Source organism: Nothoprocta perdicaria, unplaced genomic scaffold (genome assembly GCF_003342845.1).
Source record: "Nothoprocta perdicaria isolate Ctin4 unplaced genomic scaffold, notPer1 scaffold_129, whole genome shotgun sequence".
Lineage (NCBI taxonomy): Eukaryota > Metazoa > Chordata > Aves > Tinamiformes > Tinamidae > Nothoprocta > Nothoprocta perdicaria.
The window spans coordinates 1323100-1345999 of record NW_020454416.1 but is presented as its reverse complement, the minus strand read 5'-3'; the positions used below and the strand labels follow the sequence as shown (position 1 = coordinate 1345999).

At 43.0% G+C, this 22900-nt stretch overlaps 1 protein-coding gene across 1 annotated transcript in view; it reads right to left on the bottom strand.

Annotated features, from left to right (window-relative positions):
* Positions 1-1467: 1467 nt before the first annotated feature.
* RPAP1 (RNA polymerase II associated protein 1) overlaps positions 1468-22900 on the bottom strand; it is a 37128-nt gene continuing 15695 nt past the window's right edge. Inside the window, exons 11-25 of the mRNA XM_026033449.1 lie at positions 22453-22632; positions 20583-20717; positions 20237-20416; positions 17500-17657; positions 16873-17052; positions 13189-13390; positions 11292-11401; positions 9655-9850; positions 9319-9468; positions 8728-8870; positions 6556-7360; positions 4472-4648; positions 3841-3897; positions 2569-3225; positions 1468-1905 (exon numbers count right to left, since the gene is read on the bottom strand). Of these exons, the coding sequence (XP_025889234.1) occupies positions 3070-3225; positions 3841-3897; positions 4472-4648; positions 6556-7360; positions 8728-8870; positions 9319-9468; positions 9655-9850; positions 11292-11401; positions 13189-13390; positions 16873-17052; positions 17500-17657; positions 20237-20416; positions 20583-20717; positions 22453-22632 (2829 nt within the window). The 3' untranslated portion in view covers positions 1468-1905; positions 2569-3069. The remainder of the gene's footprint in view (positions 1906-2568; positions 3226-3840; positions 3898-4471; positions 4649-6555; positions 7361-8727; positions 8871-9318; positions 9469-9654; positions 9851-11291; positions 11402-13188; positions 13391-16872; positions 17053-17499; positions 17658-20236; positions 20417-20582; positions 20718-22452; positions 22633-22900) is intronic.

The window sequence follows — 22900 nt, the reverse complement described above, 5'->3', positions numbered from 1 at the left end:
TGTGTCAGAAGATGCAGTCCCACTGCATCTAGCATCCTTAACCTAAACAAAATCCAAGCATCTTCCAGCTGCTATTGAGCAGATTTTTTAACAAATTAAAAAACAGCATCCATTTTCTTGTGTTCTGATCATAGTTACCAGGGAACATAAACTGTTCTGAGTTAAAGCAACCTCAACACCAGAAACCTAAACCTACACTAGGTCTTATTTAACTGGACTTAAATAAGCGGAAGCAATCTTAAGCTCTTGTTATGAAGTTGATAGCTTCAGCAGTTTTTCATTTTCTTTTTTTTTCCTCCTTTAATCCAGTTCCACTCTGATGAGAGTAGCAGAAAAAGCACACTTTGTTCCTGCTTCAGGCTACAATCAGCTTAAGTTTTCAGCTTCCATTCACTTTACCAGTATCTTTCCAAAATGCTTCTGATGACAAAACTAAATGATCTCTAGCAACCAATTACACTGGAAAAAAACAAAAACAAAAACAAAAAAAAAAAAAAAAAAAACCAAACAAACAAAAAAACCCCACAATGTTGAACTCTCTGCATTTTCTCGAAACAACACTTTCTATTTCTTCCCAAGAATCACAAATGCATAAAATTTACCCTAGATTTAAAGTTTTAAGTCCCAATTGCACTACGGTCTGAAATTTGTATTTAAAACAAAGCAATGCCCTCTAGTGGTCTGCAGAGTAGCCTGGGAAAAAAAACTGTTCAAAAGCTTATAAAATAAACAAAAAAGCTCAGGGTTGCTGTAGTATCAGCCAAAATCATCATAGCCAAGCTTGTGAAAACTCCTGGCAGCTGTGCAGCCCTCCCCATCTGCTCTGCACACAGGTGTGGCCTCCAAAACTATGTGGCATCCCAGTGCAGGTGCTTACACTCAAATTCCACAACAGATATAAATATTTTCTGGGCATATACTGATGACCTGAGAAACACCTGGGAAAATAAGTTCTGTGTTTTTATTTTTTTTTCAGAAACAGGCAAAAGCCACCCTTCTTTTACTTCTACCCTTATCATGCAGAAAAACCAAAGATGACTGCCTTTCCTTACAGCATGTAGCACTCCCAAGGTATTGGCAGATTTGCAAAGAGACCAATTCAGACCAACAGACTTCAGTAAAAGGACAGTGAGCATTCTTTGTTCCAAAAATTACAGCATTATCAAAATGTTTATTTACACCTTGTACACATTACAAAACCCAACTTAGCATTACACAGAGGACTGAAAGGGTTTATAATAAATGGAAGTCAGAAAAGCATACGGCAAAATCCTTAATGAAGGCTCTTCTTAAATGAGCAGCAACCTGTTATTAAATCTCACCACTCATTGGCTTTGAGAGTCTAATACTGGGGTTATCATTCATACGGAACAAAAAGCTTGAGTGCCTTCAATAAAACTTTTAATCACATCAAGTACTTTTAAGAAAATGCATGTTGACCACTCTACTTTTATTACTTTGTGATATTGATCTGCAACTGAGAGAAATCACAGATCAAAAGCTGCAAGGAGAGAGGAGGGAGGAAGTTTTTAAAAAAGCAGAGATTAGAATGAAATAAGTTCTGCCCATGTCCTGTTTGAATGAAAGAGAAAAAGAGATGGGAGAGGCTTAATATAAACCAGAAAATACTCTTCTGGTGACCTCAAGGGGACTGGAGCACTGGAGAACTGCACGTGCAAAGACAGCACGCACAGCCATGGCAGCTGCTAGCTCGAATTTGTTTCCGTCTGGAACCATTTCACTCAGCACAAGCTGTTCAGGAGTCTGCACAAGTGAGCTGGCTATAGTGTCAAGGAGCAAGTCAAGATGCATATTCCCATTGAAAGACTTCCTCTCTCTCACTAGCACATTCACTGCAGCAAGACTGACACAGGAGTGGACTCTTCAGAGGGAAGCTAGTTTGGCCTGTGCAGTAGATAAAGACAGTAACTTAAGTCTTTAAGTAAAGCATTACTCTTCACCTTCCAAAAGGGTTTATTCACAGAATAAATCCACGTTAGCTAGTTCTGTTCCAGCGTTCAAAAAATACCTCTCCTACTCCCACGAAAGCCTGCCAGATATTCCCCTGAATTGTGAAAAACTACTGGATATCAGTGAAACATTGGCTTCAGTGGGACTGCAATTAGTAGATTCTGAGCTTGAGCTGGCTCTCATGAGGAGCACTTCAGAGCAATATCCCTGCAGCCCTCATAGCTGAGGCTGCAATACTGAACTAGGATGCAGAAATTAGGTCAAATTAGGAATTTAAAAGTTTAAATTCAGGAATTTCCACCTTAAATTTTAAGTTATAGTCTTCCGAACACACACTCAGTTAAGCAAACAAATACTTGTTTTCTTCCCCTCTAGTGGTAAGGGGCTTCTGTCAAGTATCCTGCTTGTGTTTTTTTTTTTTTTTTTTTTTTTTTTTTTTTTAAATCTTGTTACAGACATAACTAAAAGAGAAAAGCAAGTGAGACTGTCCAAAAGAAAGCCAAGGGAGAATATGCCACTTTATCTACCTTAGACACCTGATATAATACATCTGTGTGACTGACTGTATACACATAACACTGTCCTAGAAAAACTTACCTGTTTAAACAAGAACAAAAAAGAACGCCACACAGCTCTCACAATCAGCTTCTCTTGTCATTCTGTTTGTGGGATCTATTAAAACAAAGTTCAGTACACAGAAAAAAGACAGAAAAGATCTTTTCATTCATTTCATTCAGAAAGATGGAAATGAACACTCACATTATCTCCAATACCCACAACATCCAGCTTTAATGAACCAAACAACTTTTTCACTTCTTTCATTTTATTCAGTCCAGCGCCTTCCAGGCATATTTTTGTCATCTCCTCCAGGAACAAGCAGAACCACCTGAAGGAGAATGGCAGAACACGTCCCAGCTTTCAGCACGGAGAGGCCACACACACATCTTGAACACTTGTATTGTTTTGTATCGACTTTGACAATTGTATTGACTTGTATTATGTCCAGCCAAGACACCGTTACCTGTGTGAAGTGGATGTTTCTTCAGTAATGAAGCACTTTATTCTTCCCCTTGGCCCTCCTCTTACACAAGTGCTTTGCTATGAGACTAAAACTGATGCAGTCTCCTTATTTTCTTTCTGTGTCACTATCTGCAGGTACTTCAGTCGCAGAGGAGGCAGCTGTTCATAAAGATCAAATCCCAAAGGGCTCTCTGCATTCAGCATTTTGTAGTAGAGAAGGTGCTTCTTCAGGGTCTGAACAAAGTATCAACAATCATTAGGCATGTCTGAGGTGGAAATCTAATCTTTTCTCCCCATCTCCTACACAGTATTACAAAATACCAAACATCACATCTTCAGTTTACCTATAGAAGGTTTCTTTCAAGAAAAAAAAAAAAACCTTTTTGTTTGCATGAGACTTCCTCTTTTGAATGCAACTCCACTGTCTCAAGAGTCCCTCACAATGACTTCTCCAAAGTCAGAATTAGGTTCCGACTGGCATCTAGAAATGTGTGGTGAACCCTAGACTTCAAATGGCAAGAGGTTCAGCACGTTTACATAAACAGCAGACTTCAGTTACTCCCTTTACAGTCAGGCAGGACAGAAAAGAAAAAAACTGGAAATCTGCTTTGTTCTTTTGTAGGGGAGCACCCAGCTCTGAGAGAAATGATAGCCTTGCTGGTCTCCCATTCAGAGACCTCTCAGAGACCTCTAGGACCTCTCACTATCCACATATAATAGTGCTCAGCCAAGAGGCACATATATAGGGAATAAGAGATTCATCTTAGTGGTATCAGACTGAACACTGAATTGAACTAAAACTAAATGTAAAAAGTCTCCATGGTACAAAGCGGTCTTTGCACAGCCTACCTCATCCACCAGCAGCCACGTCTTCCACAGCATGCTCCTGCGAGCAGCATCTTTCTCCTAGGAACAAAACACACACAGTGCTTAACGTAGCACAGTGCTAGCACTAACTCTGCCCCTGGGCCATGCAACACTCCAGAACGATGCTGCAAATAACAGCTTCTTCTGGCAGAGAGGGCTCAAGATGACCATCACTTGGATCCCCACTGCTCTCCTCCCTCCCAGATTAATAGCCCCATGAGGCATTAAGTCAGTGGAGTTGTTCTTAAATTGCCATCACTAATTCAGCTGCCATCACAACCATCACACAGAACTGTATACAGCAAAGAAAGGCAAAATGCCAGCACAAGGAATCAGTGCTGAGGCCCAAGGCCATGGGAGGGCTCCTGCTTGGTTAACTCATGCAGGAAGTCAGTCATTTGAGCAAGGTGGTGGTAAGAGTAACACCCTGCAATTTAGCCTCTACCTGTGACTCTCCAGTCTGTCATGAACTGCCTCATCCTTTGTGCTTCTTTCCTCCCTCCTTCACAACAGCTCAAGCGGTTGCTGAGCTTGGCAGGTTACACAGGACTGGCTACCCTTAATGTATGCTTTTTAGGGTATACTTAAAAAGAGCTGCTATCCAATTGCCTACCTGTGTTGTCCTGTCTTGGGAGAAAATAAAGCTGTTCATGTGAGCCACAGCCACCACATAAAGGACAGGGCAGCAGGTGTGGCGCAGTGCTCCAGTGACCAGTGTTCGGAAGTAGAGCCGCAGCAGGTTCAGGTTATCCTCAGGAGGGTCAGTGTATCGCTCCAGAGGCACAAGGAACTGCAGAAAACACCCGGGACAACATTAGTTTGCACGATGGAAAGTTCATGTCTTCGAGTCCCCCCTCCCCAGCAGGTCAAGTGTGTACTGCCATATAACATGGCACACCTCAGTGGAACATCCCTGTTAGCAGCAGGGCTGTGATGCTCTTGTCAAAACATCCTCAAGATCTCTTCAGCTTAATGGAGAGGCACTTTACTGGATACCTGACTGCAGCTGCTCTTGCACAAGTAAGAAGAGTGGATTCAAAGTGAAGAGACAGCAAATTCAGCAGCACTGCATCCTGAAAATGTGTCAGGACAGCTTACACTGACCTATGCAGTTAGCCAGAAAGGGACAGCAGATACATGTTCAATGTGCCAGAGTTAGTGCTGCTCTTAAGTGAAGCTTCCAGCATTTTCCAACTTCATCACGCAGCTTCCAAAAGACATTAGAAAAACTTTTAGCATCAGCTTGTTTATTTGCTTTTCATCACTCTAGAAATAACTTTGTAAAAATTTAGTATAAAAAAGTACATATTTTTCTTTTGAGATGAAAAATAATTGATTTTTCTCAATTCAAAAGTAGTCTTCATAGACAAAATGGTATCTATACTAAACTTCAGTCTTTGGCTGAATATTACTGATATATTTCCTTCCTTATAAGGTGACTTAAAATTAAAGAAAAAAAAAAAAAGGCAGAAAAGTGATCTTGCTCAAGTTTTCCAAAACAGAGTATGTTTTCAAGCAAGAAAACACTGTCCAAAATATTTGGCAATAAAAAAGGCCAAATGGGAGAGCATGGAACATGTTGTTATATATTACAGTGGCAAAAGTTTATCACATTTCTGGAACTGAAGAAGTACCTGACCTAGAATTAAGGCTTTCATCTAGAACAAGGGATTCAGCCCCGTTCCTCTCTGTACTGGTAGAAGTAGATCAGGGCTGCTGAACAAGAAGTCAACCAAGGAAGGTCTACAGGGATCATCAAGAGAACAGGGAGCTTATCATAAAAAATGCAGTCAGAAGTTCTTGTCTTACATAGTTTAAGAAACAAAGACTCATCTGTCCCTATGGTAACACTGGCCTTAGGGCTACTGCAACCAGAACAAAAACACTGCAACCACATAAGATCAGTGCTATCCCTCACGTAACATCCTGCTGGTTCACTGTTATTGAGAAAAAAATGAAATGTTAACTTTCCATTAGTAAATCTCAGGGTAGATCAACTATTTGGTCATTTTGCAACTCAAAGAGCTTACAGCCAGTTAAATTCCGCCTCTCGTGCTCTGCTCATTCAAAAAAAAGTAGTGTAGTCTTGCCCTTGTCAGATTAAATTTTCTTGCTGAGTGACCCCGTAAAGCAGAACTCCAGTATATCCAACTGTGAGCAAATGGTCAAAGAAACAAAAGGACTGTCCATGTATCAGGACAGAGAAAGGTTAGCACCATGGAGAGAGACAACATATTGAAGTGAACAGTCATTGATAAATGAAGACGACATATACACACACCATCTGCTTTCAAAAGAAGTTCAAATATCTTCCATGAAGGATTATGTGATGGGGGCCTTGCACCTACAGGGACTGGACTTTTGTTTTACAGGTTTACAACTAATCATGCTACTTCAAAATAAAAACAAAAATGATGTGGAAGTACCAGCAACCATTGTTATAGGCCTAAACAAAACAAAAAAAAAAAAAAAAAAAAAAAACAAAAAAAAAAAAAAAAAACACACCACCCTACTTTCCATTCCTGGTCCATTTTATACTCTTCATGAAGGATAATGACGTTGTAAGCAAACAAATCATGATTATTCTACTGGATAATGAGGGATGAGAAGGACTGGAAGGATAAAGGTCAGAGAAAGTCAGGAAAACAACATGCCAAGCATGAGAAGTGCCCCCTAACTGTTCTAAGCCAGGGTTACCTGCTGAAGTGGCACCCTCAGCGCCCTCAGGATACTTGTGTGCTCCCCAAAGACAGAGAGCCGCAGATGAACACTGAAACGCCTCTGCAGAGGTAGGAGAACAAAGGCTCCAAAGAGGGGATCTCCAAAGGAGACACCTTCAAATTGCTCCAGGAGACTCATGTAGAGATCATGAAATGAAGCCACACCAGGGAGAGGAACGTCCAAGTTCAGAGAGTCCAGTGCTTTGGGCTGGCAATAGAGAGCAAGGAGAGCAGCTGTGTAGCAGTGGATGGGTGCTTCCAAAAAGAGGTCCCCACCTGTGAGGAAGACACACATAAGCCGCGCGAGCTTGGCAGCAGTGGGGATGCTCTGAAGGATTTTAGCACGCCAGGATTCCAGTAACAAGACCCACTGCAGGTTCCAGCTCACAGTGTTCACTAGATCGAGCGGGAGAGTGTTCAGCACAGCTCCCCGTGTCTCTGCATTAGTCACTTTATTGTAGAGGTTGATAAGAGGGAAGAATGGCCAGTCTGAAGGCAGGATGGGCCCTTTGACCTCAGGGAGCAGCATCGACTGGATGAGATAATTCTGTCCCTGGTAGGATGCCCGGGAACGCAGAAGCGTAGGCTGCGCACGAACGAAGTGCGAGAGGTAGCAGGAGCGGATGGGACACAGGCTCTGGTAGGATTCTCTCAGCAGGATACCACGGGTGGGCTTGGACAAAAACACTGCTACAGAGTCAGGCTGGGCCAGTTTGGCACTGGTACCAAGGTGCAGGATATCAGAGAAGTCAGCAGCTTCTGGCCCTCCAGCCTTCCCTTCACTGCAAGGTAGAAAAAAACATCAGTCCTTCAAAAAGAGAAAGAAACCAAAAAAAAAAAAAATAAAAATCACCATCAACAGAAAGTCATCGCTACCATAACCCTGCACCAGGGACAGTGTAATGCAGAGAACTCTCAACAGTCTCTGCAGCATTCAGCTGGGTAACAGCGAGTCACTGTAAACCATTGGCCCTGAAAGCAATTCTAAGGCCTTGCCATAAAAACCGTCCCCAAGTCTGGTCTGGAGACCAGCAGTCTGGTCTGGAGGCTGCAGGCACCTGTCCAGGTGGCAGGCTACTTGCCAACACAGCTGTGAGGCTACTGAAGTGAAGTACTGCCCATCATAAGACGTTCGGACACATCAATAAGACAACTGTTCTGACAGTAGCTTTGCAGTCAGCACTGGCAAAGTCAGGGGAACAATAGAGACTGCTAAGTAGAATTTTAAAACCCGCTTGGACGCAGCCCTGTGCCACGTGCTCTAGGTGACCCTGCGTGAGCAGGGGGGTTGGACTCGATGACCTCTGAGGTCCCTTCCAACCTTCGGCATTCTATGATTCTATAATTTAGAATGTGGGCAGGAAGGTCAAATCTCAGATTAGGGACTGACCATGATCTCCCAATTGCCAAATTGTCACAAAATGGCAAGTCTACAGTGGTGGGGCTGTTTAATTTTTCACTCTCCTTCATTTTTTTTCTTAAAAAAAAAAAAAAAAAAAGAAAACACTCAGTAATTTTGTGAAGCACCTTGCTATCTCCCTGCAGTGCCTCCATCCAGCCTCCTAGAGGGTGCACCATGGCAAGTTTCATGAAGACTGTGACAAGCAAAATAAACCATTGTCATCTTCTTGGCCAGACATGAGGATTCACATTTGAGATTCATGTGATTTCATTCAGTTGAAGGTGGAAGACACAGCTGTTGTCAGAACAAGCAGCAAAACAATTGTGCATGGACTTGCATATTAAGGATGAGAGGAAGATTTAATAAATAAACTTCAAAGTAGCTCAGGTTTCATCTACTTCCTAGACTCAGCTTGGCAGTCACTACTCAGAGGAGCAGATGCTGGGCCTTGGTAAGCATTCGTTTTATCAGGAGTCATAGGACTCTTGCCATAGAGCAAATCAAAATAATTGGCTCCCTCTCTCAATTGTGCTATGCTGGGCAAAAGGCTGCAGCCACAATGCTGGACCAACAAGTAGGCTCTCCAGCTGCAGAATATGTTGTTTAGTATCTCGCACTTCAATTCAGGCCCTGTTAAAGGCCAAAAGTCATGACAAAACGGTAATGCCAACATTTGCTTTCCCCTCTTTCCCAAGTCTTCCCATACCCAAGACCAAGACCACAAATGGAAAAAAATGTAAAGCTTACGGAAAAAACTCTGGATTAAAGGCCAGATCCAAGAGGACCTCATGAGCCAGATGCTCGCTCCCTGGCAGGAGCCGGCTCAGCAGCGCCAGGGCAACACAGTGATGGAGGGCGGCCTGCGGGGCGCAATCCAGAGCAGCGTCCGCCTACACGGAAACAAAACCAGGCAACACCTGAGAGCAAATACAGCACATGCCAACAAGGCAGGCGCGAGGAGGACAGGCAGCAGAGTCACAGATCTCATTGGAAAAGAGAGACCGAGGCAGACTGCAAGAAGCAAGCAGGCATGGAGCAGCTTTCTCCTTTCCCTGTCAAGCACAGTTCTGGAGTGCTAGGAGTCTGCTGCTTACTCTAGCCCAAAGCCTGACAAAAACATAGTTTTGTCACCTGAATTACTTTGAATCTACATCCTCACATCAGTAACCATGAAGCAAAGATATTATTTGGAGCATAGTAATCAAATAGCTGGAGAGTCACTGGATGTGAGTCAGGTGGGAGGCAAGGCCAGTCACCAGGCTGACACATTAGCCTGCTGCAGTGGCTAGTGCAAAGTGAATTCCTGGATGAAAGAAATGAAAGGACTAACAAAGATACCATTCTGTGAGCCAACGTTAGCACCAAGTACTGCAGATGATATTCATGGCGCAGCATCCACGCAGATGAGGGTGTTACAGAGGGAGGTCCAGACTGCCAGCTCACATGCAGATAATCCTTCAAGCCTTTGAAGTCCAACACTGAGCTGTACTAAAGAGGAAAGGGGAGACAAACACTACTAACAGTCCCTGCTCGGAAGAAAATAAACCTTAGTCCTCCCCCAAAGTCTGCTCCCTACCCTCTCCCATCGGAATACCTGTCAGCTACCCCAAGAGAGAGGAATCTGACAACTTTTCTGCCTTCCCCACCCCCCTTAGAGGGAAAAAGTTGACTCACCTTGCTGATCAGCCCTTTGTGAACATGTGTGATGCTACTGATGAGAAAAAGGAGGGCAGTGAGGAAGGGGAAAGGCGACTTGGAGCCAACTAGGCTCAGGGGAGGTTTGCCTCCAGTGCAGCTCAAGGACACAATGCTGGCCACAGACTCCGGTGCTGGGGCACAGGATAGAGGGTTGCACAAAGCAGAACACGGCCTGTGAGAACAGAGAAAGGGAGAGATTAAAGAGCACTCATCCCCCTGAAGGCTTCTCCTGTAAGAGTGGTACTACCTACACCTTGCCATAGGTAACTGCCACATACTGACTGTCACTGCAGTCAAATAGAGGCCCCCTAAAACTGTTTGTGAAAAAAAAAACTAGCATCACAGCTGGTCAAATAAGCATACAAGCTCATCACAGCTCACTGGCATAAACTCTAATCTTCAGCTAAATTCCTCATGGCATGCAAAAATATTGATACAGTGAGGCATCTCTGATGTCAAATACCACATTTTCCCATATGTGACTGTAATCCAGACTAATAAGGCTACTCACCCACCCAGGATATTTCAAGAATAAACTGTCAGGCAATGCCAAAAGGCCAGCTTTCAATCAGAACTGACACTGCAAACACACTTCCTCTCATGAGCCCATGAAATGTGCTCATTGTGGAAGTTTGGAAATTTTGGAAGTTTGTTCAGAGAACCTGGCTTTAGTTTACATGGAGATGATGGTCTATACATGCCACTCAGTATATGATCACCCTCTGCAAGTAAAATTAAAATCTTCCACACCAGATTTACAAGGTCCTCAGCTGCCATGTACCATATCTGTACAAGCAAGACCACTACAGCCCACAGTCCATTGTGGAATTGTAATAAGGCAATAGAGGACAGCTTGTCAGAGATGCACACTATTTTTCTACGACATAATTATTTATTCTTTAAATGCATTGTTCTTTCACTGCTATCAGTGAAAAGACTCTGCTCTTCAAAGGGCACCTTCTGATCTGGGACCCAAGGAGCAGTCTGAACTCCAAGGAGCCACCCTGTGTGCCTGGTACATACAAAAAACTGCCTGCTTTTAGAGTAAACTGGCCATGATCTGCCCAGAACATTCAGATAAGACTGTCAAATCTTTAAATGAAGATTGGCTGACCCTTCATTTTACCAGAGCCTCAAAAAGCTCATGTTATCCGAGGGTCTGAAAAAAACACTTTAAGACATGGCCTTTCTCTTCTCTGCAGGGGCTTTCAAGGTCTTTGCGAAATTCTGCTTAATGAAGACAGAGTGCAGCTTCAATCTTTCTATGAAAGCAGAATCAAACAGACCAGGTGCTTGATGCATGCGCTCCCCTGACATAAGAAGGCAAGGTATAGACAGAGATGCAACACACTCACCCACTTTCAGTATCACATTTACTGAGCATATAAATACACAGATACACACACACACACACACATCCCCTCCCTCCTCATGTTTCCTCCAGTGTAAGTTGTCTGAAACACAACTGTTCTTTGCAGTGTGTTTTCTGTGAGTAGACCTCCAGCCCCTGAACCACTCCGCTCTCTACATTCCTGACTACAGTGTAGTACTGAAGAGAGGTTTCCTTCCTTCCTTCCTTCCCTTCTGGCATCTTAGTAATGAAATGACTTTACCTGAGCAAATCCCACATGCTGTGCATGGCTGGCTGGCTGAGAAGGGGCAACAGCACCTCACACGTCAAGTGTTCCAGGTCCTCTAAGCAGTCAACTGGATTGACTGATGGCTGCAGAAAACATGGGAAAGGAGGGGAAAAGATGGTGAATACAGGCATTTTAATGAGGGAGAAAAGCAGGTTGATTTAATTATTTTCTCTTTTGCTTAACAGCTCTTTGCCAACCCACAGCTTCTACATAGTGATACTGCTAGAGGTTAGAGCCAGTCTCCCTGCTGACAACTGCCTGGAAGCTGAGAGCTGGTGCCCCAAGGTGTCCTCCCACTCAAGAATTAAAGTGCATCACAGAGAATTTTTAAGTGGCTGGAAATAAGGCATGGGCAAAATGCCCTAAATGAAAACTTTCCTCAACTAATTAAAACCTCTTCCCTTCCCCATCTATGAAGAAATCTTTTCAGTTAACCTGAAGACAACATAAAAGTGATCAAAACTACCTTAGGAAAGTAGAGCAGCATCATAAGGGACTCCAAAAAAAATATCAGCAGTATAAAATGAGATTGACCTACCCACCAAGGTATGACTGTGGATGAACACTGCACAGAGGAGGGTCTGTAGCTTTTAGAGAACCATCCCAATTCTTCTGCCCCTAGTAAGCAATATTCCATGTTTAAGGAACATGCTGGCATTATTTTTTATTTTCCCTTCATTAGAAGGCTGTGTTAGGATACAGAAATACTCATTTCCATAACTGTAAAGAATAAAAGCCAGTTTGGCCCCCCCAGCTGAAACCCCTCTCTGAAAAGCAGTCAGCAAAATCTACAAGGAGATGTTAACCTTAGTTATGAGTTGTCTAACAAAACTTTGCCCAAGAAGACCAAGTAACCACTGTATCAGTTGACTTTTTTTGTACTAGTCCATTTAAATGTGCTACATGCCTTTTTTTAAATCAGATAATCAGTTAGATGATTAAGTGGAAATATTTTTGTGTGATAAGGACTTAAGAAATTATGTTTGCTAGTCACTATAAAGGTTAATAAAGAGTACTGAATTGTTTAAATGGCAGCCCCTAGTTCTCTAAACTGGGTGAAAGCTACTAGCAACTTCTCAGGTAGTGAAGATGTCTTCGAAAGATGCTCGTGGTTTCACCACAGCAACTACTGATAAATTCATGTGTTTGGGGAATGTTTCAGAGAAGCTGCAGAGGTCTGAATAATTACAGCCATTAAATTACCCACACACCTTGAAGCTGGCTCTGCCATATAAACACTCAGACGTGTTAGCTGGACAATAAAGGGAAATTTTGCATTTAATCTTCAAATGTAAACTTTTACAGTAGCTGAAGTATAAGGTATTATTCTTCAATAGCATCATATTGACTACCTTCAAAAAATTCACTTTCAAAGATGACCATGTAGCACAACAGTAACTGTGTTACAGATCTTGACCTTGAACATCAGCGGGGCAGGAAATAAATCTGTACTTATTGCTTCCTATTCTAAGTTCACATGGCTTGACCTTCAAAGTTCAGTCTTACAACCAGACAGACTACTGCAGCCCAGCTGTCCCCCTATAAGCTCTCAAGCCACAACAAATGCAAAAAGAAGCAACCATTTGCAGCCCACAGAGAGAAAGGGCTGCCAAGCTAAATTAGGTAATACTTGCTGTGTGCTATGGGCCTCTGATGCAAATCAGAGCATTTACAGCACTGCTACATAACCTGGTTGAGACTCTAAGCCCCAAGGAAGAAAGGTAGACAGTAGTATTTAGCACTGCTATTGTGAAGGGTCAAAGACAACTGCAACTCCTGTCTCTTCAGCATTGCTTTTGAGTTCAGGTGTTTCAGGTGACATACAAGCTGATGCTGGCGAGATAAAAAACGCTGCGTTTTCAGGCTGTACCTGTTGACTGCAAGCTCTGTAATAAACTCCCAGGTAGATCATGTAAGTTGTGGTTAGGGGCTGGAGGGCTTGCCAAGTTTCTGTCTGGGATATCTCCTGGAGGATTCTTTTCAGACTCGTCTCAAGGAAAGGCCGCAAGTTTGACACTTGATTCCATGTCACCGGCGGCAGAGGAATCTGCTCCTCATCTTCTGAGCCATTCCTGAAAGATAATGAGAGAATGACACAGGGTAATGAGCACGGCTCAGAGCAATCTCTCTAAATCATCATTTTTAATAGCAGCTTTTCCAGTTACAGGTAGTCTGGAAGACAGGTATCTAATGACAGTTCTCGGGGGAAAATAAATAAATAAAATCTTTGCACGTTCATTCAAACCAGCCAATCACTTCAGTTAGAAAAGTTCAATGCAGAAGCTACTCAGACAAGATAATTTCTTCACCTGCATCACTCTGTCCTTAAGCTCATTTCTAGTTTTACTTGTCATGCTACCCTACCCTCCAGCTTTGATTAGATTAGTCAAAAGTTTCCTCCTTCTCCCCAGAAAAAGTACCTGTGTCTTCAGCAAATCTGAACACTTTGACATGTATCTTCTGCAGTGTAGCAAATAGCAGGACACTGGACACAACAGTGATTCCTGGGGAGGACTCACAACTAGCTGGGGTCCATTGAGACCATGGAGCACTGAGGCTCTCATCACCTTACAGAAGGGTAGAGAAAGACAGCAGAGAGAAGCTGGGACTTACAAAAACCAGAACGATCAGCAAAAGCTGCACAGGAGACAGGAGTAGCGCTAATTCAAAATAGTAATTATCGAAAAATGCTAGATAGGAGGGTGAAGCATAGCAGAGGGAAAGGTAATGACAGTTATAGCTCACCCACACATAGTTGACCTTACTGCCATTGTATTTTAGTCAGCAGAACAGAATGGCCTATTGTTTTAAAGCAAAGAGCCCAGTTAGGGACCAGTTCTCCTTGGGGGCTCACTTATACGATGCAGAAGGTTTCAAACTTTCTAGGTTTGAAAGGAGATAGGCAAGGATCTTCTACAAGCATCTTTACTTGTTGCTCCTAGACCCTGCTATATCATATCCAAGATAAACAAGGAAACAAAGCAGGAGAGCTTCATTTTGCTCTTTTCATCTTCATACAAATGGCTTTCACATCAAGGAACACAGGAGTGAATGGGATCTTAGCCAGTTCTCTGCTGTTTCAGGCACAACAGCAAAGAAGCCCTTTCACAAATATAGAGGGGCTTTGTCTTTAGCAGACACCAAATCAAGTCAAAAGGCCTTAAAAAGGACAAACCACCAAACTGTACTTAATCTAGCTCTACAGAAGCAGGCTTGGTTATCTAAGGTTTTATGAAAACTTAAGGATTGTTCTGTTGTCAATGGCCACAGTCTATTTCTCTCTGCATAACAGGACTGCTTTCTAACCTTACAAATCTCCTGTGACAGAAACATTTTCAGCAGTTGATTACAAGCTTCCTTAGCCACATCCTCATCAACTAATAGCAGGACAGTAAAGTTGGCCCTCCCTGGAGAACACTCCTGAGAAACTGCTTTTATGATGCACCATTTATGTACAACAGCCTTAAATGCTTACTGTTTAAAAAGTGAAGGGAATAGAGATGTTAATTCCATTCTCAGCCTCTTAACACATCCCCTGACAACCACCTCTCCCTGTCGTCCTCCCTTGCTCACATGCCATGCTCTCAGGCTAGTCTCTCTGCAGAGATGGATACCAATTCCTTGGCGCGCTCAGTCACACAGTCCTGGGACAGGGGTCTGTCTGGCACACACAATACACGAGGCTCCCCCTGCAAGGCTGATCACTAAAGGGTCTATCAGTCTTTTCAGGTCAGAAGAGACTATCTGCTTCCTAGGCCTGTTGGCCCACAGGCAACTCTAAGGCACTTACAACAGCAACAAACCTGCAACCCTCTTCTCTTAATACTGGCCCACCTTGCTTTCTGCAGAGAGGCTCTTTCCTCTAAGCATCAGCAGGATTATTTTCTGCTCTCTGAAAAGGAAGGTGAAAGGAGCTTCCTAGTTCCTTTCAGCAAAGCATTTGACTAACTGTCCTACCCTAAAGCTGAATTTTTACTCCTGCTGTCCCACTATCAGACATACAGCTTTCCATCAGCCCAGATACCTCTTCTGACTCAGTAGCATCTAAATATCTCACAGAATCCTTAAAGCTGGAAGGGACCTTTAGAGATCATCTACTCCAACCCCCCTGCGCACACAGGGTCACCTAGAGCACGTGGCACAGCGCTGCGCCCAAGCCGGGTTTGAAGATGTCCAGAGAAGGAGACTCTGCAACCTCTCTTGGCCACCTGTTCCCAGTGCTCTGTCACCCTATATATTTTTCATGTCATACGTATTTTTCTTTTCTATTTCTTTTCTATTATTTCTTTAATTTATTTTAATTTATTTTAATTTATTTTTTATTTTAATTAATTTTAATTTATTTTTTTTAAATTTTAATTAATTTTAATTTATTTTAATTTATTTTAATTTTAATTTAATTTTAATTTTAATTTATTTTATTTTAATTTATTTTTTTAAATTTATTTTTCTTTTCTATTTTCTTTTCTATTATTACGAGGGCACGGAATGCACCCTGAGCAAGTTTGCGGATGACACCAAGCTGGGTGGAGTGGCCGACACTCCAGAGGGCTGTGCTGCCATCCAGAGGGACCTGGACAGGCTGGAGAGTTGGGCAGAGAGGAACCTCATGAGGTTCAACAAGGACAAGTGCAGGGTCCTGCACCTGGGGAGGAATAAYCCCAGGCAYCAGTACAGRTTAGGGSTBGACCTGCTGGAAAGCACCTCCACGGAGAGGGACCTGGGAGTCCTGGTTGACACTAAGTTAACCATGAGTGAGCAGTGTGCCCTCGTGGCCAAGAAGGCCAATGGCATCCTGGCCTGCATCAGGAGGAGTGTTGCCAGCAGGTCAAGGGAGGTGATTCTGCCCCTCTACTCAGCTCTGGTGAGGCCGCACCTGGAGTACTGTGTGCAGTTCCGGGCTCCCCAGTATAGGAGGGACGTGGAGCTTCTGGAGAGGGTCCAGAGAAGGGCAACCAGGATGATTAAGGGAATGGAACATCTCTCGTATGAAGAGAGGCTGAGCGAGCTGGGCCTGTTTTCTCTGGAGAAGAGACGGCTCAGAGGGGATATGATTAATATGTATAAGTTCAGGAAGGGAGAATGCAGGGAGGAAGGGGACAGGCTGTTCTCACTGGTGGCCAGCGATAGGACGAGGGGTAATGGCCACAAACTGAAGCATAAGAAGTTCCGTCTCCAGGTGAGGAGCAACTTCTTTACTGTTAGGGTGACAGAGCAGTGGAACAGGCTGCCCAGGGAGGTTGTGGAGTCTCCTACTCTGGAGGTCTTCAAAACCCGCCTGGATGCCACCCTGTGCCACATGCTCTAGGTGTGCCTGCTTGAGCAGGAAGGTTGGACTAGATGATCTGTAGAGGTCCCTTCCAACCTTAAATATTCTGAAATATTCTGAAATATTCTTTTTTAATACATATGTGTGTGCGCACACATCCCAGGAAGACATCCTACCACATGGAGATTCACAAGTGTGATGCTAAACCATCCAAAACGAAGGAGAAGAGAAGCCACAGGCTGAAGAGGAAAGACAGGACTCCAGGCGCTCAGGTGAAGGACCCACCTGCTCTGTGGGGCGTGCAGCTCAGCGGCGCAGCCGGCTGCCTGCGTCACGTGTGTCAGCAGCGTGACCAGCGCCGCGGCCCGCTGCACACGCAGCTCCAGCATGGGGCTCCTCTCACCGCAGGCGCCGGGCACCTCGGGCAGGGACTGCAGCATCCTCACCAGCACCGGGTAGAGATCCCTGCAGCGATGGAGGAGTGAGCCAAAACATCCCCGCCCGCAAAAAAACATGGAAAAGATAGACGTGGGGGAAAAAAGTTTGGAATGATGGCATTCTTTCTCCATCAGCAGCTATATGGGACTCAGCTAATACTCTGCCTCCAAATGTTTGAGCTGGATAACCCCTTGGAGGAATAATTTTTATTTTATTCCTGTTTCCTAGTTCTCAAATTCTTGCCCGAACTAACCACAAGATATAGCCATGCAAAATAAATAATTACCTCCCCCTCTTCCTCCCGTCCGCCACAGAAACGTGGAAGTTTTATTGCAGAAAGTTGAGGAAAGAGAGGTAAGACTCCCTGAAGGGAGCAGAGACCTCTGCATTTGCTCCTTTAGAACAGGATGCCCGTTTTCTCTGTTGCAGGCCCTGCATTCACCTTGCCAGTTTGTCCCCTTTTTTGTGCTGTACCTGTATAGGTCGCAGGCCTGGCCGTAGGCAGCAGCCACAGCCCACAGCCGGAAGGCTTCCGTGCTCAGCCGGAGGGCTTCTTCCCGCGGCAGCAGCAGCTCTGCTGGGTCTTCAGCTACAAATCGACTTAACCGACTCTTCATTTCAAGTATGTTGAGCTGTAAAACCAAAGCAAGTGAACAGAGATATGAAGCATCAGTCCATGTCTCAGCTATCAGTCCTACACACCAAAAAAGCTGCACATTTCAATTCAGCTTATTTCTAAACTTGCCTTACACTGCTTAAATCTATCTCAGTTTGTGTAATCTTCAGGTACCTGCTACAAAGGGCTAGCAAATAGTCAACTGCTATGACCAAAGAAGCTTCTCTGGAAGGGATGCCTGGCGTTACCTAACCCTTTCCAAACGCAGAGCTAGACCATTCCTGACAGCTGTTTGTCTAGCCTCCACGCACTCTTGTTTTGAATGCTCTCTATACCATGCAACGCTTGTTTTAACTAGAAAATAAATGTTAACTAGTCACAAATAAAAGTTCACTATTCAAGTTTATATGCTAAGGTTTATCTTATAGAAAAGACAGAATATAACACTACTGAATGGATACTGATCTGATTTTTAGGAGGCCACACTAAATGGCTTTCATAGATCCTTCAATTTAAATCTTTCAAAAATTCTGTATTTTACAAAAAAGGGTATCTCTTGACTATTAGTCTGGTACGACTATAGGATTTTGATGCTTTGTAAATGTTCTGAGGCTATTTTAGTTTGGAACTAACCATAATGTGACTCATTTACAGTTCTCTAGAAATTTTTATCCTCCCCAACAACAGGATATTTTTGCTCAACCATAAGAGAGCTTCTCCTTCCCTCTCCCACACATACAAAAGCTTATGTGTGCTCTGCCTTAGCAAATGACTTGACAATTTCTTTTTCAGAACACATGGATGTATTACAGATAATAAAAAATCCAAAATCTTTAGAAGCATCTTGTAGGGAAATCAATGTATAGCAGCAAGAAAGCAAAATAACTGACGAATCAAGCTATGAATTCTGACACCCCTCCTACAGAACAGAGGGCAAAGTCAATTTTACTTCCAGAGGAGGAATTTTGTTAAGTAAAATAAGACTCAGAACATTCTCACACTGATTATTTTGGTTTTGATTATCTTCCAATCCCATGTTTAAATGCCTGTCACAAGCTATGTCAAAGCACAACAGACACAAACCTGAGTGGCAAGAACCTTGAACATGTTTTTTCCCCACACCTTGAAAACCTGGAGTACACAGAGCCTAGTATAAAATTCAAAGATTACTTTTAAATTCTGCCCATAGAGCCAATTAAAGCCTTTAAATATCCTGCCATTCATTATCAGTGCATTATTCTCTGCATTTTATAGCATGGATGGGTGTTCTCTGATGATTGCTGATGTTAGCGATTTCCTGGATGGCAATTTATTAGATGCTGTTAAAAATACTGAAACGAAAATCCTAAGAAGTGCCCGTTGCACCGTAATGGCTGCTGCTATTGGTACATGTTATGCATTTATAGTGCCAATGTGATGAACTATATGAGTGAACACAATTATCTTTGAAGTGGAAAACCTGTCCAGAGGTGAATAAGGGAGGCTGGAAATACTGATAAATGACCTTAAAGTTATTAAGACAAATTCATGACAGGAAAGTTCAACTGGGGCTGTAAAACACAGGGAAAAAAAAATATATATATATATATATATATATAAATAACACCTCTGGTTCAAAAAAGTCCTTAGAGTTACAGTTCAGTAGAACATGGAAGAGTATAGAGCAATACACCTGAAGATATGCTCTGAGCATCTACCCTTTTGCCAGTATCCCTGAGCTGTGCTCAGTGTTGGGTAGCTGCATTATAGAGAACAAAAACCATTGACAACTCGAGCCAGCTCCTCTACTAGTACAGTGTCAGAAAGCAACATTATTGTGATACTGCCAGCAACTCCTTCATCCGTATGCACCTTCCTCACAAGTTGTTTTAGCTTCCTTACTCCACTTTCCATTCCAGGTTGCATTTAGAGTTTGCCTTCAGCTAACAGAAGACAGCTATGGGACACAGACTGTGGGGCTAGGAGTTGCCCTTCATTCGAGCCATCTGCCAGCCTGCTCATATAGGGTGAACAGATGAGGTTAGAAATCTTAGAAAAGATTTCTGGAAATCTGGTTCAACCCCGCTCCTTAAAAGCGGGGGCGGCTCGAGCAGGTTGCTCCAGGCTTTGTCCACTGAGCTACAAATATCTTCAAGAACGGGAAGCCCACAATCTTCCTGTGCAACCTGTGACAGTTTGACAGTGACTATCTTTTTTTAAACGCTGAAGTGGAATTTCCTTGTGCCCACTGCTTGTCCTCTCACTGGTCACCACTAAGAAGGGTCTGCCTCCATAGTCTTTACTCCCTCCTCTAGGGTATTTAAATGCACTAAATACACTGATAAGATCCTCTGCACTGAGCTGCTGCTTCTTGCAGGTGACCAATCCCACCACCCTCAGCTTTTCCTTACATGTCAGATACTCCAATCTCTTAGCCATCTTACTGACTCTATTGCATCCCTTGGCTCCAGAGTGAGATTGCAAGTAGAATTCTGACCCATTTGCTCCCAGTTCCAGGCCTTCAGCTCAGAGTCACCTCCAGTTAAATATTTATGGAGAAAGCAAGATGGAACAGAGGTCTTCGCCGTCAGAAAAGCTCTTCCAAATATAACTCACCATCCGGGCTGTTGCATTTCGGCCTCCAGATGCCAATACCCTGAGGAACTTCATAGCACTGGCGCAAGGAACTCCGTGGATACTGGTGAGCAAATATCCTGGTTCAGCCACTCGGGGATCCCACTGTGTGGGGAGAAATTCCCTGACAATGGTCTCTATCAATCGAGGACAGTCGAGCAGCTGCAGACAAACAGCAGACAACACAAATAACCACAGGGGAGTGATTTTGGCAGCAACACAGCAAAACACTGATCTACTTTCCTTACTAAACCCTCATCTGTTCTCCTCCTCCCTTTCTCAGACCTTTTTCCAGCATTCCTGAGCTCCTATATAGCAGGAGATTTACCTGGCTGCAGGCCTCAGTGGAGTGCCTCGCTATGTGGGTGAGGATGTGCAGGATATCCAGGACTACGGTCGGAACGGGTCGTACCACCTCAAGGATGTACCTCAGCCGGTGCTGGATCCGTGTCTTCAAAAGACCCTGGGAGAAAAAAATAAATGTCTTTATGCTCGTAATGTTTGCTCTTTGCACTGCAGCCACTGAAAGGGAAAAGCAGATTCAGTTCTTCTGGCAAGAGAGGGTTTTTAAATCTCCAGTGGGAAAATGAAGAGGTAAGTTTCTGCAGATTTACCAGTATGCAAGTGAGCAGAAGTTACTGCAAGACAGCAGGAACATTTCAATTTTTATTCCAGGTCAGACCACTAGTAGGGTTTGGATACTTCTGTTTTTCAGAGGATAAAACCATGAGTAGAAAAAAAGAGCAAAAAACATCACGAAGAGAAAAATAACCTTTCTTATTAAGGGCTACTAAAAGTCAGTGTTACTGGAAAAGTTACTCATGCTCGTTTTTTGGCCCATCACATCCACCTAATTCAGCACTCTGTCTTTAATGCTGACAGTACCTGTTATCTCAGGGAAAGCTGACAGAAGCAAAGAACAGGCACTTACTCCTATTTCACAGTAGGAAAAGGAGATGCAGAAAGATGATGTGATTTTTCTTGGCTCGGAGTGCAAAAGACCACGATCAGAGACAGGATGACAGAAGATATCTTCAGTTTAAGTGACAGTGTTATGTATTCCTAGTTCCAGGAAAAGCCCATTCCACAACACCAAAGTTCACAGTAAAGACACTTCTAAAAAGTTGCAGTTGGGTAAGGTTGAACTTCTAGGCCTGAGTTCAACTACTGGTTTAAATATTGTTCTTTCCACCTGGAGTGACTAGGTTGTACCAACTGATAAAAAAGTATAAAATGAAAGTTCACAAGAACTGGAATAGTGGAGAATTTTATCCCAAATATCTTCTGAGCTCAGGCTACTTGGAACAAGTTAAAATCCATTACGCTGAATCACACAATCATTTCCAGAACTACAGATAGAAGAGATGAAATCGATCTAACTCCCCTGCTGTGTTCTTTAAAACACCGATTAGACCAGATCTGAAATCATGAAGACTCTAAATGAGACCAAGCACCCAGCTAAATTACTGCATTTGCCCAGTGAAGCTTATAACCAAGGGCCATTCATACAGAGGTCTAACCACTTGAGGTTAAGTGATGCAACCACAGACTTTTGTGACTGCAGCAGATAAAACCTGTTGCCTCAGTCACAGAGTTGGCTTTGAGAACACAAAGATGATTATCTTCAGTCCTTATAAGAATGTGGAATTAGGCTTTTCTTTATGCATTTATATATACATATATATACACATATATCTCTGTGTAGGTGTGGGTGTATAATACTAAATGTCATGCCAAATAGAAAAGGGAACATTAGTGTGCAAGTCTAGCTAGTTCAGAGTTATACAGGTTTAATGCTCATTCTAAACTGTGCAACAGTGCATAGACACACTTTAACAGTGTCTGAAATATTTACACTTTGAACTCAAAGAAAGTGAGCTTAAAATGTAATGTTTCAGCAAAACTGGAACAAAAATGTACATATATGTGTGGACCTATCTATCTCAAGGCCATGAGTGTGCTTACTGCTGATTTCTCCAAAAGAATTTAGTGATACCAAAGTCACAGATCAAAGAGTCAAGAAAATTTTCCTTCTGGCAATATGGCAGCAACATAACACCCATCAGTGAGAGAAGAGCCTAATGCTTGTTCAGAAGGCTCTAATAACATCCGAAGAAGGTACTCATTTCAACAACACACAAAGCCCTTATGCAGAGCATATTTCCCTAACAAGATTTCAGGCCTTGCTTTGCCCTTACTTTTACAACATCGTATCGAGCCACATATGGATCTGGCTTGTTTTCATCTTTCGATTTTTTGTTTTGAGACTTCTCAGTTTCAGTTAATTCATCCTCTTCATCCTCTTCTTCTTTATTATTGGGCACAAAGGGGAATATAGCCATTCCTTGATACCACGAGAAAGTCCAATCAAGGTATTTCTGTAAGGAGAAGAGCATGTAAAATAAAATGTTAAAAGAAATTATGGAAGAAAATATTTTAAGACATTTATGATGGAGTGCTTAACCAATTCCCAACTACTGCTGCAACCAATAGTATACTAGATATGTACAAGTAGGATGCAATGTTTTCAGGGAAATCATTTTAACCTATGACCTGCAGACACTCAGGAACTCATAAAAAAAACAAGTAAGAACAGCAAAAGTCCTGTGAGGTGAATTAAATTCAGTAGATAGGGACCGTGTGTGT